The 18,075-nt window shown below is 39.6% G+C and overlaps 2 protein-coding genes and 2 pseudogenes across 3 annotated transcripts; 2 read left to right on the forward strand and 2 right to left on the reverse strand.

The window, feature by feature from the left end:
• The first annotated feature begins 619 nt into the window (after positions 1-619).
• LOC147865387 (CAP-gly domain linker) lies at positions 620-5,223 on the forward strand. 2 transcript variants are annotated; one of them, XM_087318177.1, is made up of 6 exons: positions 627-800; positions 1,275-1,437; positions 2,288-2,381; positions 3,401-3,606; positions 3,889-3,991; positions 4,297-5,215. In XM_087318177.1, the coding sequence occupies exons 1-6, from the start codon at positions 750-752 to the stop codon at positions 4,382-4,384; spliced, it is 705 nt and encodes a 234-aa protein (XP_087174303.1). In that variant the 5' UTR covers positions 627-749; the 3' UTR covers positions 4,385-5,215. The 2 variants fall into 2 exon arrangements, with proteins under 2 accessions (XP_087174304.1, XP_087174303.1); XM_087318178.1 differs by lacking the exon at positions 3,889-3,991 and having other exon boundaries at positions 620-800; positions 4,297-5,223.
• Positions 5,224-5,409: 186 nt separating this feature from the next.
• Positions 5,410-10,345, reverse strand: LOC147865388 (peroxidase 5-like). Its single transcript, XM_087318179.1, has 4 exons — positions 10,096-10,345; positions 9,750-9,941; positions 7,300-7,465; positions 5,410-5,983 (listed from the first exon to the last, which is right to left on the reverse strand). Exons 1-4 carry the CDS (start codon positions 10,339-10,341, stop codon positions 5,589-5,591), a joined length of 999 nt encoding a protein of 332 aa, XP_087174305.1. The 5' UTR covers positions 10,342-10,345; the 3' UTR covers positions 5,410-5,588.
• Positions 10,346-15,018: 4,673 nt separating this feature from the next.
• On the reverse strand, positions 15,019-16,223 carry LOC147865389 (uncharacterized; annotated as a pseudogene).
• Positions 16,224-16,245: 22 nt separating this feature from the next.
• On the forward strand, positions 16,246-16,335 carry LOC147865390 (U6 spliceosomal RNA; annotated as a pseudogene).
• Positions 16,336-18,075: the final 1,740 nt, after the last annotated feature.

The raw sequence follows: 18,075 nt of genomic DNA on the forward strand, positions 1-18,075 counted from the left end.
AGTTAGATTCAGGCGGTGGAAAATGTTAACATGTAGTTGGCATTCCCAATTACCTATTCGTGCAAGGGTATTTATTTGGAGAGTGATGACTAGTGGCCAATCATTTGGTTTGATTTTAAACGCAAGAGAGATTTGAGATGTGGCACATGTAACCTTTTGCACCATTCCATTAGAAGGGAGTACACATAGGTTTATACAATGCCCTATCGCTCATTCCATTTGGAAGTATTGTTCGGAGATTTGGTAAGTTCTAACCCTTTGTTCTTTGGGCCTTTCTCGAAGTGGCTTTACGCAACATGTTCAAAATGGTCCAAATAATGAGATGGAGATTATACTTTGATTCATATGTTTTGTTGGTTACTGCATAATTGGAGTATATGTATATTGTTATGTTTGAGGGACAAATATCGGAAATAGAGAGTGGGGTTAACCGGTTTTCGTAATGCTGGATGTTTTTTTTGGCATGCAGTCAATGTATAAGTAATTAAATTGTATCTGCTCTATCAATATATGGAAGTAACATGCTTTACTGGAAAGAGAAGAGAGAGATGAGTAGGGGCATTTGGGGAAATAAGGAAAATTCCTTGCGAAAATGGTGGGGTGGGCATCCCGTGAATTAACAGAAAACTTGCAGGTTTTGTATTTTGGCCTTTTTCTCTGTGCTGCTGCCGTGTGATTGAGAGACAAATTTCATCTGTAGTTTCTTGCTTGTGAAAGGAGGAGGAGGAGGAGGAGAAGAGACAGGTAAGATGGAAGGATTATTGTTGGAGATCATGCGATTCAAGCAGGAGTTGGATGCGGTATGTATTACCACTCATTTCTTCTTCTTCTTCTTCTCCTTGGTAGTATTGGTGTTGCTGAGAGATGATAAAGCGGAATAAATTGTAACATTACGCTCTGCAGAGAACTTGAGGCAGAGATAAGAAGAAAGTAAGAAAACATGGTGGCTTATTGCTACGGTATATTCCAGTAGAATAAAATTTATATATAAGAATATTCCTTTGTGACCATTAGTGAATACAAGAAATGGATAAAATGCTAATATTTCTTGATGACATTCTGCTGTTTTGATCCACATAGTAGTACAGTTTTAGAAAAAAATTATATTTTAACTAGTTCTAGGAATTTCGTATACCATCACCTTTTTTTCTTCTCTTTCTCAAAATGGCTATGGATAGCCAGTCTGTGATTCTTGATGCAGTAGGAAAAATGCAGATGTTTTTGCAAATGTCTCATAGATTCTGCATGGGTATCTAATGATTTTGCACATGTAGATTGATGAAGAGATTTATGCACATCTACAAACAACAAACCATTTAGACGCACAAATATTGAAGAATTTGGATAGTTTGAAAAATATCACTGAAGAGGAAACAAATTGCGAAAGAGCTACAATAATACAGGAGAACCAGCTTCAACGTATTCTAATTTTAACAGGTTTCTTATCTTCTATTTGATTTAGTCACTGGAAATCTCTGTGGTGATGTTAATGTCAATCGTATAAGCATTTCTCTGATTATGATTTGAAACAATGTACAAAGTATTGATCAAAATTATAATGCCACTCAAATGGAGAACCCCTACTAGTCAGTGGTAGCTTGTAGGCTCTCCAAATGATATCTGACGTAATGGCCATAAGATATTCCACTTTTTTATTGGGGATCTGAAATGTTTACAGTGTGTGGGAATTTTAATGTTGAATGAGATACAATCTTTGTCACTTCCATGACATGGATATCAACTTTTCCATCCATGTAATTATGCCATATATGTCTCTGATAACTAGAGAAATTTCTTGTGAACATAAGTTTTTCCTCGAATCCTGTTCTACTGGTTATTTACAGCCCTCACTTCTAAATATGAATTAATATCTACCTTTACACTCATGGGCTTAAAGTCCAGACACATTTTACCTTGTTATAAAAAAACAAGTGAATTATATTTGTATTGAATATGTATTCCAAATGGAAATTTATTATTAACCTCGAAGACTTGAGCAGGCATGTGAATAAATTGGGCCATTATGAATAATCCCCTCTTGAGAAACTATAGGGAAATCTCAACATCATATGCTGTTACATTAGTCTCCAGATTTCATGATAAGAATTATGGAGGAGAAGATCAGGTGTTAATAATGAGCATTGAACAAGAAAATTGAGATATCATCATTTTCTTTTTGATTTTAATGGGCATAATCTGTTTAAGAAGAATATCAAAACAGAAATATATTTTGTTTTCACATTGGAGTAATGTTATGACCAATGGCCACACGTTCTATATACTACAGATAGATCACATGAATATCTTTGCCACGAGAAGAGAAACCTACAGAATATAGAGGAGGCACTCAGACATGCCACTTCAGAGATAAGAGACGGGAGGTAAATATTATGAAGCTACTTTCATGAAAATATGGATCACTGTAGTTTTGGGACAGATTTTTATGGAGTATTTCAACTGCAGTCTAACCATCTTGCTTATTTTGGGGGTACTATGCTATAGGGTTAATTAATCATGGTCACTGAGTGTCTAATATGTACAGATTTCCTTTATAAGAACTATCATCAACTTTTTGGAGCCATAATACTTCTTTCTCTGAAGCATACAGCCGGAAACAAATGTTTCCCACCATCACCAAATGCATCAAACTGATAGAACGCCGATCTTGATGGTGGTACTATTTTATTAGCTTAGGGATTACATCTCAAGATGTTATCATAATGTTGGTGACATAAACAAGTGTAGAATCTGAAAAGCAGAGCAGCAGAAGTAAGCACGAATAGAACAGTTCAAATCAAGAAAAGAAGGCCGCTAACTCGCATTTGAGAAAATGTCCTCGGGTTACTGAACAGTGGGTAATACAGAATTGCAAAACACTGAGCATTAGTAGAAGAAAATATCATGGAAGGTCAGCATGAAAGCGAAAAATATGAAGGAAATGAAAATCAGAGTATCTTCGGCCAATTCTACAAGCATACCACAAAGAATTAGGACTTGTATCTATTCATGAAACCTTAACTCAGGATATCTGATAGATAGATCAAGCCTAAAATATTGGCGAAAACAGAAGTAGGTTTCTCTACATTTTCAAATGAACATGAGCTTGATAATGAGGCCATTTCCTGTAGATTTTTTGACGCATTGTCAGCAATTCATATCTCTGTGCAGTTTATAGTGTATGCATGTCTCACAATTTTCTATTTTTGAATACACAATGAACTGTAAGAATCTGTCTTGGGTTTCAATTATGCATGATTTGTAGTTGTCATTACAGTGTTTTCTAGTATCCAATAGGATTAGGCATGCTCGAACTTCTATTTAGTTGTAACTTGCTTTCAGGATTCTGAACTGAAAGATCTTTGTTTTAATACTGTTGAATAATAAGTAACATCTCATGCAGGGAACACTTCATATCTAACTGCAAGCTATTCCAGAAGCATGTAGAAAATGTTTCTGAGGAAAGGAAAAAAATGCTTCTTGCGAAGGACAACATCCTCAAAAAGATACTGCACTTAACTGGTGATGTGGATTCTATGGAGGCATCACATACACCCATTCTGCGAGTAAAAAGAACATATAATGAAAAGCTTATTTATGAGAACAAAGGTATTTTTTTTTCTGGAATTTCCCAGCTGTCAGTGCATCTACATAATCAAATATAGCGGTAAATGTTGTGATTTTTTCTGCAACAAATCACGTCATAAGAAAAGGCAGTTTGAAATTGAAAGAAAAAGGTTTTTAATATGTTGTCCAAGGTCATTTGTGTAATTTGTGAAATCTGTGTGATCATTTCTTTTACTTCAATATGAACTTCTTTTCTCTTTTCATGACCAAAAATTTCTTCTGTTTTCTCTCATGTATATGGTTTCTTTGTTGAAATTGTACCAGGCCTTCAGGAGCTTGTACAGGAATGTGAAAAACATATGCTTGAAATTGAGTGCCGGGTGAACACATTTAAGGATATTCAAACTCTAAATAACCAATTATTAGGGTAATTCGTTGTTTTTCTTATTAATTTTTGTTTAATTTTTTCCTAAATAACAACGTAGCGATCAAATCAAATCAAATCAAAATAATTTACAATAACCTAACTGGCTTCATGTTGAAAACTCCAATGTGAAGTGCATCAAGAATGTCTTCCATGCCCCCATGATTACATAGAATGTGTTGTGTGAAAAAAATCATTCGGAATCAATGAAAGTTTGCAAAGGCCTTAAATTTCTTTTCAAGGGAAATGAAGAACCACAAGGCACTTGAGTATTGCTGATTATCCGTCATGCAAATTTTCGAATGCAGAGAAATTCAAGACAATGAAGAAGCAATTAGGCAACTCAAAGATCTGGTTGTGGGCCTAGAACTCCAGCTTTCCCATCTAACAGGCTGATGGATATAATTCATGTATCTGGTTGGAAGGAGCATAAGAAGGTGAGATCCCAATTGCGGGCATCCAAAAAGAAATCTGAACTTGTGAATCGGAAGTTATATAATAAAGAGGTGTGAAAGTTGGACCTTGAACCCAAGGCCTTATGTTCGTAGTCTAATAGCTTACTGTTAGGATAACAAGAAAAAATAACAAATACTGCTAACTGTTTGGACATTTACTAGAACACCCCTCAGTTCGTTGAAGTTATTACTAGAATACCCATTGTGTTCTACATTAGGGGTATTTGGGTTTTAAAAAAGATACAGGGTTATTCTGGTAAACGGCCAAAAAGTTGGAGGTATTTTTCCCTACACATTTTTTAAACCATCTTTAGATTGGGGCACAACAGTGTCATTGGAAACTTATGATCTTTCTTGTTCCATGTAGAGATAGAATGAAATAACAAAAATGCATGAAGGCGGTTGATATGGTTGAGAATTTTTTTTTGCAATAGATAATTGGGAAGATGAAACCATTATCTAGCCAAGGGTGGTTCAAGATTCAGAAAGTTGTGGATTGTGTTTGCCTCAACCGATTCACTTAATTTCCCCTTCCTGCAAACACTATTCCTAGACGAATCTACGACACCATGAGCATATCCATAAATTTGCTTCGCTGTAGTTTGTTTACAATGTTGCATCTTAAACCCTATGACATCAGATCTTGAACTGAATTCCTATTACCAATTATATGGTCAATGTTATATCCTAAGACTTCTAATTCAAGAATTTATTGTATCTTATTGAGATCAAGTTCTTCTAATGTCTAAGCAAAGCCTATCCTAATGTTTTTATAACCAATTCATCCTTGTGTCTGTCCCTTTAAATAAACATGCCAAGAGTGTTGTAATGTTGATGAGAATTTGTGTAACTAAATCACTGTAACCATTAAACATCTTACCAGATTTGTGGAGAAGACTTGTATTGCAGATACATACATGCAAAATGTAAAAACTGTAAGCCTACACAAAGTACCTACACCTCACATCATCAAAGCCAATCTAAGAGCCACCTACTTCTATAATACACATAATATTTACAATCAAGTAGAAATCTCAATAGTTCTCTTGAATACATCACCCAACTAGCTATCTTTCTCTTATCTTTGTGTACACAAATGATCATAACAAAGAAAATTTGTTGCAATTGTTTTCACTTATGTCAATTTAGAATGAGTTGGTGGAGCGACAATTGTATCGAACCTCACCAGCAGAGCCAAGGAGGACATTGAGGGAACTAAGTCGAACCATGGCCAATGGAAACTTTCTCTCCCACAAACTAGAGTTGGAGGAGTCAAAGTCTGAATTGAACTTAGTAACCAAGTTATCGTGTAGGTCTTGGTCTGATTTCAACAATCCACGCTTAAATGCAAGGTTAGTGAAATAGCTCTTGTCAAAAAAGAAAGGGGTAGTAGGATCTAGGGGCACCATGGTGGAGGGGTCTGCGTTAGGTGGACAAATGTGGCGGAGTTTTGCTGCATACTCAACGTCCATTGTCAAGTCATTCGTGGCAAGGCGCTCCGAGAAAGATGAACAATGGGCATGTCCAATAGTGTGTGCACCTATATATTATGTTCAGAGAATAATTATATACTAATGAGATTCAAAAAACAATTAGTTAACCCATACATTAATCTTCATTCTAGAAGTATATTATTAAAGGAAGTATACCAATTACAGCTTACATGTCGTTGACGCATGACACATAAGATTAGGTTGACCCTTAAATTAGGCTTATTGCTTAAATGTAACTACAAATCCTAATAAATAATTTATATAATTAATGACTATTTGAAGGAATCAATAATATATGTGATTAGTACAATAAAATTAAACAATAATGGATACTTCACTTACATGTGGCCTAAGGACACTAATAAATGTGTAACTATAGCGAATTGGTTTTCGGGGGTTTCTAGAAATGTGAGACACTCATAAATATGTAACCACAATATAAGTGTAGGGTTTTTTAAGACTGGAACCTTCATAAGTATACTACCATGGTATATGAATTCCAAGGTTTTCAAGGACTAGACACTCATAAATATGTAACGATGTTGCACAAGTTCACACATGGGTATTGCATGTTCTTTATAGAGTAAGTGAGCTTCTACTACTCATTCATTGAATATGGCAAATAAGTCCATTTATATTAATGAGAAATGCACATACATTCACCAAAGCTTTTATAAAAATAATAAGCATACTCGTACACTCATTTTGGGCAATGAACAAAATTTAGAACACCTTGGAACATTGAATGACCCATATTATTGAGGTCTTTGGTCAAAACTAACTGCAAGAAGTTAGATTCTTGACTTGATTCCTCACATAATCTCTATTTGATGGTCTACAACTCAGGACATGTCGATTCAAACTTGGACGCTTTAGTTTGAGTACTATTTGCACTCTTTAATGTACACTTTGTACATCTCTTCTTATTCTTTGTAGATTTTCTCCTCACATTGAGATTTCTTACTAGTAATATAAGTATTATTATAAACAAAAGACCTTGGCTTCTAGATATTAGCAAATGGTGCATTGTATTCATCCAAAATACACATTTTAGGTTTTCCTATACTATTCCTTGAATGCACTCTTTAGTTTGAGCACTATTTGCCCTCTTTAATGGATGCTTTATACATCCATTCTTATTCTTTGTAAATTTTTTCCTCACATTGAGATTTCTTTCCAATAATATAAGTATTGCTATAAGCAAAAGACCTTGGGGTTCGGATGTTTAGCAAATGGTGCATTACATTGAGGGTTTTTTTTTACTAGGCCTTAGAATGCAAATAATGTGGGTACATGGTTTACGTAATAATGAAACTTGACCTCTTGAGTAATGTTTATATACTTTTGCTTCTCTAAGTTATACCTGAGAGCGTAATCATATCATCTTGTGAGAGACCATGAGAGAGAAACATTTGTGTCAAAATGGGGGTAGTGAAGGTAGGTTGTGGCAAGGCTAGTGTTGCCGCCACTGCTGACGATGTGGTGCCATCGCGTCGACCTGTTGGTACTTCCCATGTTGGACCCCCAACCTGGACAATAAGATAAAATCGCAAATTTTGTAAGGATGGAAATACCTAGTTAATGACATTTACGAGATTGGGCAATAATGACCCCTACAACAATGGTTATTAAGTTACAAGGTTTCAAGGAAAAATCGTATCTAATTATTAGGTACAATCCTTTGAATTATGTTTATAGATGAGAGGGAAAACTTCTGTTATCTACCTAAACTATTGCCACATTGAGAATTAATCGTTTGGAAAAATACGCAATCTTGCAAAACTACATATAAATATGAACTTCCTAAAAGAAACCATGCCCAACTATTGTGAAGCTTAGCTTGGAATTGTGTCAATGGGTGCAAGAAATGATGTCAAACCACTTCAACTACATTAGGAAGTGACCTCTTAATCTTGAATATTTAAGAGATCAATATGGTTGCAAAGGGGAGGATTAGAAATGAAATGTTTTTTCTCAACCATGGAGAAAAAAGTACATAGTCACCAATTCCTTAATTGCTTTGCTGAAATTGCAAGGTTTGCTATTTCTTACACTACCACGTATACATGAATTTGCCTATTTCTTTTCTCAACACCAATTTGACATCAAGCCAAGTCGTTTCCATTTTGAATTGGCAAAAATAGGCCAATGATTGGGTAGCGCAAACAACAACTCATCAAACCATTCGAAGATGATATTATAGACAATGTTTGCAAGAAGAAAATCAATGTTATGTGTAACAATCGGCAACGGTTCGATTTGGTTTGAGAGGGTCCAAACCGAACCGAACCGCAAAACTGTTAAACTGAACTGTTAAACATTTTTCAAACCGTTAAACCATAAAACCATGGTTTCGTGGTTCGATTTCGGTTTTCAACATAGGTCAAATTTTTAATTTTTTAAAAATTTATAATATTTCATTATTTAGAATTTTAAAATTTTTTAAGATGTTCCTAAAATGTGAGAATAAAGTATAAAAATGAATAGATGGTTTAAAAACAATTTTTAAAAATTTTTAAAATTAAAAAAAAAAACAAAAAACAAACCATCAAACTGTTTTAACCGCGGTTTTTGAATGTTGAAACCAAACCGAAACCGAACTAAACCGTCTAAAAAAACCTAAACCTAAACCGAACCATTGAAACCATTAAGCCATTAAACCGCAATTTCACGGTTCAATTCGGTTCAAACGAAACCGTTACCGATTATTAGTTATGTGCATTAATGTGTAGCTTAGTTGGGAGGCCCTTCGAGGCCATGTCATGTCATTTTAGGAGGAACATTGTGTGAAAAAAGTAGTTTAGATGGCTGATCCAAGTTCACTTGTAAAAATGTAAGCCTAAGGAAGAGAGGCCATGACAAATTATGCTATACGAGGAACATTGTGTGAAAAAAGTAGTTTTGATGGCTGATCCAAGTTCGCTTGTGAACGAAGGAAGAGAGGCCATGACAAATTATGCTATACGAGGAACATTGTGCGAAAAAAGTAGAGTTAGATGGCCGAACCAAGTTCGCTTGTGAACGTGTACGCCTAAGGAAGAGAGGCCATGACATAGTGCGGAGAGAAAGTAGTCAGATGGCCAAACCAAAGTCCGGCTGGTGGAATATTGCATGCCTAAGGAAGAGATGACGGATCGTGTAATGCGAATGCACCTAAGCTACTACGAGTGGAGTGGAGTGGTCCGCTTTAAATTGCCATATTGGGTAAGGGGAGAAATCCATACCAACGAAATATGTATGTGTGTATGTATAGCATGTATGTAATAATGGATGTATGAATGCATGTACATATGTACGGTATGTATGGAATGTATGTATGTATGTGTATATTTGTGTATGTATAGCATCCATGTATGTATGTACATATGAATGGTATGTACGGTATGTATGTATGGTGTATGTGGTACGTATAGCATGCATGTATGTATGTATGAATGCGTGCATGTACATATGAATGGTATGTACGGTATGTATGTACGGTGTATGTGGTACGTATAGCATGCATGTATGTATGTATGAATGCGTGCATGTACATATGAATGGTATGTACGGTATGTATGTATGGTGTATGTGGTACGTATAGCATGCATGTATGTATGTATGAATGCGTGCATGTACATATGAATGGTATGTACGGTCTATATGTATGGTGTATGTGGTACGTATAGCATGCATGTACTGTGTACATATGAATGGTATGTACGGTCTATATGTATGGTGCATGTGGTACGTATAGCATGCATGTACTGTCTACATATGAATGGTATGTATGGTATGTATGGTGTATGTGAATATGAAATTGTGGTAAGTTACCAAGACAACGGCATCTCGGGCGGCGAGGACGAGTATGTCTGCACAAGAGACGATGCCCGGGCAGACGGCCTCCACCGCCGCTTTGGCCGCATCCACCGCCTCGAATCCTCTCAGGCTCTGATTCGGCGCCGCCGCCTTCTCCACCGGCGGCGCCCCCGCCTCCTGCTCCAACAGAACCGATCCGTCGCATCCCTGCTTATCCAAACCAAACCAAAACAAAACAAACACAGAAAGATTTTGGATTGGGAAACCTTCCTTCACAACACATGGAGCCAATGCATTGGATTTTACACACGCCACAGGCAGGCAGCTAGCTAACTCCCTTCCTGTCTCTCGCTCTTTTTACTTGGACGAAGCAGTCGTGGAACATCAGTCGAAGCAGAGAGGCCGCCACCGTCGGATCCTTCCGGAACGCCTCCCGCACGGCTTCCGCGACCACTTCCTCAGCCCCTGGGCAGCTCAGCCTGTAGAAGCCCACGGCCAGCGATGGCTCCGCCTCTGCTATGCCCGCCAGGCGCAGATGCAGTGCCAGCGCCAGAATCACGAAGAAACGCCACCGATCGTGGCTCGCTGCTGCAGAAACTGCTGCCATATCTCGTCTTCTTGCTCTCTCTCTCGTTCGCGGGCTGCTGCCCCCCCCTCCTTTCACTGTTCAGATTACATATGTGCAGCGCGGATTTGAACTATAAAAGAAGAAGGCCTTTAGTCTTCCAATATTATAGAAGTAGGCCCCACCCTACCCCTGGGCCCCACCCCCACCCAAGAGAACCATCACGATTCACCACATTTTTTTACTCTTCATTTTATTACATCTTAATGAACCCTAGAAATGCTCGCGTCCGTCCCAAAGTATATAAACTCTTTGCCCGATCCATCCTACGGAAGCTTCCCACTCAAATCAATATATGTCACTTCATACTACTACACATACGTCTTTACATACTAGTAGCTTTTCTTCTTCTTTGTCATTTGCTTCCGTTGCCTTTGTAGATCCGATTAATGGGCTTTGTGTGTGTCAAGTTGGTATTACCACTTTTTGGGAGTACATGGCGTCAAACTCATAGAACATGGCATGGACGCCCCTTGTGATTTTCGATGGAAGCATTCTTTGTCATTACTTTCGAAAGCTATGAATGTGAGCATTATGTCCAAACCTTAGGAATTGTCTCTCTCGAGGCTAATATATAATCATCTCAAAGGGAGGGTATCTATATTAAGGAAGTAATTATCAGCAACTTCAGGTTTGTGAGCCTCTTTGGTCTTTGGACACTTTCATCGGCTCCTTTTCTATAATTCATGGTATTTTTGTTCCAAGAATGATAGTAGATATACATGTCTCAAACTTTAAGAAATCTCGCAGTCTTTCTCTCTCCCTCAGCCCTCAAACCTAACTATTGTAATCTAAAGGATCTTGAGCTTAAGAGAATATTGCTCAAATATTGGGTTTTTATCCACATTGTTTATATAGGTAGGTGAAGGACAGTTGAATGAGTGAATGAATGGAGTAGAATTGATCATGCAAGTAGAGAATGCTTCCCACTTCAAGATTGTGAATTGTGCTCACTTACCTCAAAATGATTATGAAGTGCTATGTATTTGTAAATGATGCATGACAAGCAAAAATTCACCCAGAAATTTATGTTTTCAAACAACGTGAAATGAAGACTATTTATACTTTGTGTAATTCAAGGTTAGTTATCTTTAGTTTTACAAGAACTTAGGACGGATATAATATAGACAAATGTATATGAGGTAGGCCCAAAAAAGCATACCACCCATGGGTTCATGACTTGGTGGCCAAACGTACGCATATATGTAGTTTTTTATGGTCTACGCCCTTGATGGCATGGGGTATCATACATTAGAAAATTGGTATGCGCATAAAATTCTTCACTTAACCACCTTGATTCTATGCATCTATATTTAATGCACAAGCTTCACTTAACAAACTTTCATTTATAATTGGTCCCACGGGCTTCATAGAAATGTCTTATATGCCTATATTTATTTTAAGAAGTTTTTATTTCCAATGTCCCTACAATTGTACCACTCATGGATGGTTAAAAAACCAGATTAACAAAACATTTGGTCCAATTTGAGGTTGAGGAGAAAGAAAGAAAGATGTATTGACATCTTTTAAGAGGCCAAAATGGAGCTAATCAATTCTTGATGCTTAAGGGTTATCATTGTGGGCAAATTCCAATATTTGGAATAGGGAGAAAATGAATTTATGTTGTTCTAGTTTGCCCTCTCCATGGTCATTGAGGTTGATCATGGTCACCAATTTTTCTAGCATTTCTTAGTGGTCATGTTTTGGGATTTAGGCCAGCATGATCATTTGGAAATACATAATAAAATTGAATTAAAATGGCAATGGAGATAGTATAGGAAACATGGGTTACAACATAAATAGAGATATGAAATAAGGTTAGGTTCAAGGAAACGATAAGCTTTTTGAGAGACAACAAGAAATAAATAAGAAATAATGCTTTTTTATTCTCAATGGTCTTGTAATATTGTGAAATGCACATAAATGGAATCCAAAATCAGCTTGCTTAGCTTCTTACTTCCTATTCAATTTATAGTCGTACAAAGGTACCCATTTGGGTTAGCTCTACTTAGCTACATGCGTCCTAACAAGGGTATGCTAAAAGGGGCACAAAGGAACACATGCACACCCAACATGAAGGCATGCACTTGCATCCAAGGGACACCACATTTCCCCCCTCAGAGAAACAAGGATTTTTACGACATAGGGAAAGGACGAGCGCTAGAAGATGGGCTTGGGGTAGCATAGGGCTTGATGCGGCCAACATGGGCGGAGGTGAAACGACCATTGGAATCGCGTCGGAGCAAGTAAGTCATGGATTTGATCGCCGCCGGACTGGGAAGTAAACAAGGACTTTGGTTCCATCATCATAAGTCGAGGTAATTCGACCCACGTTGTAGTGTCGCTTTTGGCGTTGTTGTGCGACTTGTAGGTTTCGAGAGCTTGCTTGTTGAAGGAGAGGTAGCAGTTGTTGGAGATAGAGCCCCCAAGTGACACCATCCATGTTGGTAGGTTTGGAATGGACGTCAATGGACGATTCTGGTGGGAGCCGAGGGTCACGCCCATAGAGTGCTGGGAAAGGGCTGATTCGTGTTGACGCTTGAACGGATGTATTGTAGGCGTGGGTGACGAAAGGCAAGATTTGATCCCAGGTTTTGTGGCCTAGATCGATGTAAGCGGCAAACTTCTGCTTGAGGGTCTTGTTGAGGCGTTCGGTGAGGCTGTTTGTTTGCGGATGGTACGGGGATGTAAACACCTGCTGGACACCTAGTTGAGTTGCAACCGCATTGAGGACGTCCCCATGGAACTGGTGGCCCTGATCAGATAAGAGTTGGACAGGGCAACCATGTTGAAAATTACCTTGTGCAAAAGTTGGGATGCGATTGTTGGCGCAGTGACGTCAGGGATGGCAATAGTTTCAGCCCATCTAGTGAGGTATTCTGTTATGACCAGGATATACTTGTTGCCACTGGGGGGTTTCGGGAAAAGGTCCCATGAAATCCCATCCGACGAGCTCGAAAGGCGATGTGACGGTGATGGGTTGGAGTGTTCCGGCGGGCCTGCTCGCGGGTTTGATGTGTTGACACAAAGCACATTGGTTGATGTAGGTAGAGACAGAGTGTCGCATGTTGGGCCAGTAATACTTGAGACGTAATTTTTCAAGAACCTTGTGGAAACCCAGATGACCCGACAATGGGTGGTCGTGATAAAATTGGAGATACGTCTGTTGTAGGGTATGAGGGATGTAGAGACGTGGCTCGTGATGCGCCTGAATGAAGAACACCAACTTATCGCGGAGCATGAACTGTCGTTGTGAGGGAAATGGTTGGAGGGAGCGCAACTGATGGGTTATCTCTCGGATGGCGGGGTCGTGTTGCTGAAGTGTAGCGAGTTGTGGTAGTGGCAGTGGAAGGTCAGACGTCGCGGGTAGAAATTGGACAGCTTGGAAATCGGCGCGAGAGAGACTATCAGCGACCAAATTGGTTACACCTTTTCGATAGGAGAGGGTAAACTGATAATCTTGAAGTGCCAATGTCCATCACAACAAGCGGCCCAGGGGGTGACGTCGATGAATCAGAGAAAGTAAGGGTTGGTGGTCAGTCTCAACCGTAACCTGCCCGCCATGAAGGTATGGGTGAAGACGTTGGAAAGACCAGACGATCGCAAGTAGTTCCTTCTCAATGGTTGAGTAGTTCCGTTCAGCCGGCGTGAGAGTTCGGCTAATGAAGGCGACCGCCTTCTCTTGCCCGTGGCAATCGGTTTGCAGGAGGACGGCTCCTAACCCATGGTTAGAGGCATTTGTCTACAACGTTGACGGCTGGTCAAAGTTAGGATGGGCGAGCAACCCTGATTCTTGGACCATTGTTTTGAGGCGACGAAAGCTGTCTTCGCAAGCAGGATCCCAAACGAATGACACACCTTTCTTTAGGAGATGACGGAGGGGGAAAGTGACCAAGGCGAGGTTCGGGATGAAGCGAAGGGAAAAGGTGATCATGCCCAAAAAACGTTGCAATGTTTTTATTGAGGTGGGGCGGGGGTAGTCGACGATGGCAGCTACCTTTGCAGGGTCCATACGAATTCCATCGCCAGAGATGATGAAGCCGAGAAAACGGAGGCCGGTGCGTCCCCATCGACACTTCTTCCATTGGAGTTGCAAGTTATGCTTAGTTATGCAAGCGAGGACTTCAGCGAGAGTTTGTAGATAATCCTCCCAAGTGGTCATGTGGATAAGGATGCCGTCGAGATAAACAAGGAGGACGCCTTTATTGATAAGGTCGGCAAAGATGGAGTTTGCCATGCGTTGGAATGTGTTGCCGACGTCAGACAAGCCAAACGGTTTGTGAGCATCAAAATCAATCATAGCGCGACGCTTGAGGAGCTAATCACAACCTAAGGTGAGGGGGAAGAGTTGGTGGGGCAAGACATAAAAGTGGTGTGAGAATGTGAGAGTGCCTAAGGTAACGGTGCAATGGGCTTGCGTGTGAGAGTGGTATAGATGTTGGTGATTGCCAAAAAGAACTTGGATGGAAGGAGCGGTGGTTGTGGGGAGGCCTAATTGGTGAACTAAGGCGGTGCTAATTGAAGAGATACTACTACCAGAGTCTAATAGGATGGTGTGTGTGGAGTGATTAATGGTGGCGAGAGCAGTGCATACCTGTGAACTAGAAGAGGCAGACGCTTGCACGTGGGGGACTGGCTCTTCCATCAATACCCCGGAAGTTAGTTTCTCGGAAGCTCAACCAACAATGCGGCGTCAGCCATGGTTATCTGGGCTTGCTGCTTGTGAGATTGTTGCTGCAATTTCCGGCAATAACGTCGAACGTGTCCATAATTGTGGTAGTAGAAACACTTCGGGCGTCCTTGGGCATCACGATTAGGAAGGTTTCGGCAAGTCTGCATCGGCACGTTTTGGACGTCAATGTCCATGGGGGTCGCTCCTTGGATTGCACGTGCAAGTCGGTCGATGGTGGAGGGGGCCATCTTGGTTGGGAATCAGATAATGTACAAGCTTCGATGCGTTGGGCAATGAGGATCACATCGTTGAAGGTCCTGGGACCTTGGTCCTGGGCACGACGAGTGATGTCAGGGTGCAGACGGGGCCATAAGAAGAAAAGCTTGACATGCTCGGGCATGGTTGGATCGGCCCGGACGAGGAGCTGATTTAGGCGAACACCAAATTGGCCTACTGGTTCGTGCACTTGTTGTTGTAGCGTCTCGAGTTGTTGCAATGCCGTCTGGGCCGAATTTTGATGGGCGAAGTTTTGCACGAGGAGATACCGGAGGATCACCCAGTTCTCCGTCACTTCGTTGGCTTGTTGTACGTACCAAGTGGCAACAACATTTTCGAGCAAGGTGCGAACTTCCAAAGCCTTGCGCTCGTCAGACCATTTGTGGTAACTTGAGATCATCTCAAAGTGATCCAACCATGCTAAGACGTCCTCAGAGGGCAAGCCGGAGAAGGACTTTGGGCGAACCTTGGAATCAGGCCGATCTGGAGACCGATCGTTGGTAGTGGAGAGGAAGGAGAGCATAGCTTTGTTCGTGTGGCTGATTTGAAGCATGGCATTGGAGAGGATTTGCAGGAGTTGCTCCATTTGGAAGGGGGGTGGCCGCTCGGAGGTTGTAGGAACTCAGCTTGCATAGGGGTATCGACTTCGACGGCGACGGGAGGGAATTGGGACGCCATGAACGAGGTGATAGTGGCTAAAATTTTACCCCGCTTCTCCACCAATTATGTGAAATGCACATAAATGGAATCCAAAATCAGCTTGCTTAGCTTCTTACTTCCTATTCAATTTATAGTCATACAAAGGTACCCATTTCGGTTGGCTCTACTTAGCTACATGCGTCCTAACAAGGGTATGCTAAAAGGGGCACAAAGGAACACATGCACACCCAACATGAAGGCATGCACTTGCATCCAAGGGACACCACAATATGAAAGAGATTCTTTCCTTCGGGGATATATGATAGAATTAGAATGATACAGAGAAGATAGGCACCTTGCGCACAAATCGAGAAATGGTCCAAATTTTTTGGATTTGTGGGGGAGGGACGGGGGAGGAGGGAGCACAAGTTTTGCTGAATTTTTTGTCGGTTTTGGTGTTGATCCATTGAGTTGTATATATCAATCCCTTTAAGCTTAGCCCTTATGGATCATCCTGCTTGCACTTTGTTGTAGTTTGTTTGCTAACTAATGGGAACTAGTGTATTTTTTTTGGGGAATATATATATATATAAGAAAGAGACTCTTTAATGTTTTCAATATTTATAAAAGGTCCTCATGATCCTCAATCTTTTTCCAAGGTATTCATATTTCATATTTAGGTGTAAATTAGGCTAGTTAATCTTCAAAACCCCTAAGTATTCTATGATCGCAGTGAGTGGAGGGGTAGGTGTTGTAAGCATTGAAGTATGAAATTCTCTTAGCCACAAGAGGTTGACACCGCTGAGCTCATTGTTAGATTAGTATGAGGAAAGGAACCCCCAAAGCCTCACTTTTCTTTAAATGAGTTTGTTAAAATGATGGTGGTGAATACAATTTGGTCAAGATGGCTTGGTAGCTCTTAAAGTGTTTGATTTGGTTTTTGTTATGTACTTAAAATGGTTTGACTCAATTTGGTTTGGTTTCAAGGCCAACAAATCGAACAAGCCCATTGCTAATTGCATCATGCTAGTTTTCACGGATGCTTTAACTATGGTAAAACTTCTATGGAATCTTATCACATTCAATTGAATTTGTGTTTAATAGAAGTTCTATAGATTGATGGAGGTCTTACCAATATTTGGGCATGATAGTCTTAAAATGTTCGGTTTACACTCTTGTTTGTTTGATTAAGGAGTTCTTTACTTCCTCTTCCTATAGAGCTTTTGAATTTTTCTTGCTGACTCTCCCTTGCACAAGAGCTGCAAAAGCTTGAGTGTGGCCATTGATTGTCAATCTCAATCCTTAAGAGTGACTTTAAGCTTTTCGTTGTAAGTACTTTTGTGCATTTTATTGAGTCTAAAGTGATGGAAGGTATCAAAATGAAGTGTGTTTTGGGCGATATATGTCATTCATATTCTTTTTCCCAAAGCATATAGACTAACTAGTACAATCTTTTAAATATATTTCTCAATTCGATCAAAGTTTATGAGTTATCAATGCTCATTCCTTCTCATGTCTCCACAATAGAGTAGGCATTGATCTAGTCTAGGAAGATTGATTTTTGTGCCAGGAAGGAAACCAAATGCTATCAAGAATTGGGCGTGCTTCTTTTCTTTTTCTTTTGAAGATTCACCTTGGTATTAGTGGAAAGATGCCCAAAGGCTACAAAGAACTCATACATGAAAACACAACCATCATATCCACATCAACCAACATGTCGAATTAGGTGTGCTTCTTTGGGTTAAGTCGAATGCATAAGAAGAAAGAGAGATTAGAAGATGTTGAGATATCAAGCTCAACCTAGTTTAGCCATTTAGTTAACCACGTAACTTAGTTGTTACCTAGAAAGGATCTAGTTAGTGTGTTGACCTTTTATTAAACCCTTAAATAGGTTCTTATACTTGTACGTAAGTGGGGATACATTCTAGATCCTCCACTACTAAGTATATTTAATATAGGACTTACATCCTTGTACCTATATTCTACTCACACATGTGCACCTTTACACATGAGTTGTCTATATATACCTCATTGTGGGTATTTTTGTAACTTGATTTTTATTAATATAGAGAAAGGTCTTTAATTACACTCTTGTTAATCATCCCCCATTTATATTATTGTTCATAAGC

This window comes from Azolla caroliniana, unplaced genomic scaffold (assembly GCF_043228905.1).
Source record: "Azolla caroliniana isolate FFs.n. ecotype wild unplaced genomic scaffold, voAzoCaro1.0.p SCAF_4, whole genome shotgun sequence".
NCBI classification, from domain to species: Eukaryota; Viridiplantae; Streptophyta; class Polypodiopsida; order Salviniales; family Salviniaceae; genus Azolla; species Azolla caroliniana.

Bases quoted from the DNA above. Each gene is read 5' to 3' on its own strand.
- LOC147865387 (XM_087318177.1), top strand. From the start codon at position 750: ATGGAAGGATTATTGTTGGAGATCATGCGATTCAAGCAGGAGTTGGAT. The intron at 1,438-2,287 runs GTTTCTTATCTT...TATATACTACAG, and splicing joins ACGTATTCTAATTTTAACAG to ATAGATCACATGAATATCTT. The intron at 3,607-3,888 runs GTATTTTTTTTT...AAATTGTACCAG, and splicing joins GCTTATTTATGAGAACAAAG to GCCTTCAGGAGCTTGTACAG.
- LOC147865388 (XM_087318179.1), bottom strand. From the start codon at position 10,341: ATGGCAGCAGTTTCTGCAGCAGCGAGCCACGATCGGTGGCGTTTCTTC. The intron at 9,942-10,095 runs GTAAAAAGAGCG...TTGGATAAGCAG, and splicing joins TCCACGACTGCTTCGTCCAA to GGATGCGACGGATCGGTTCT. The intron at 5,984-7,299 runs GTATAACTTAGA...CATAATATATAG, and splicing joins TGATATGATTACGCTCTCAG to GTGCACACACTATTGGACAT.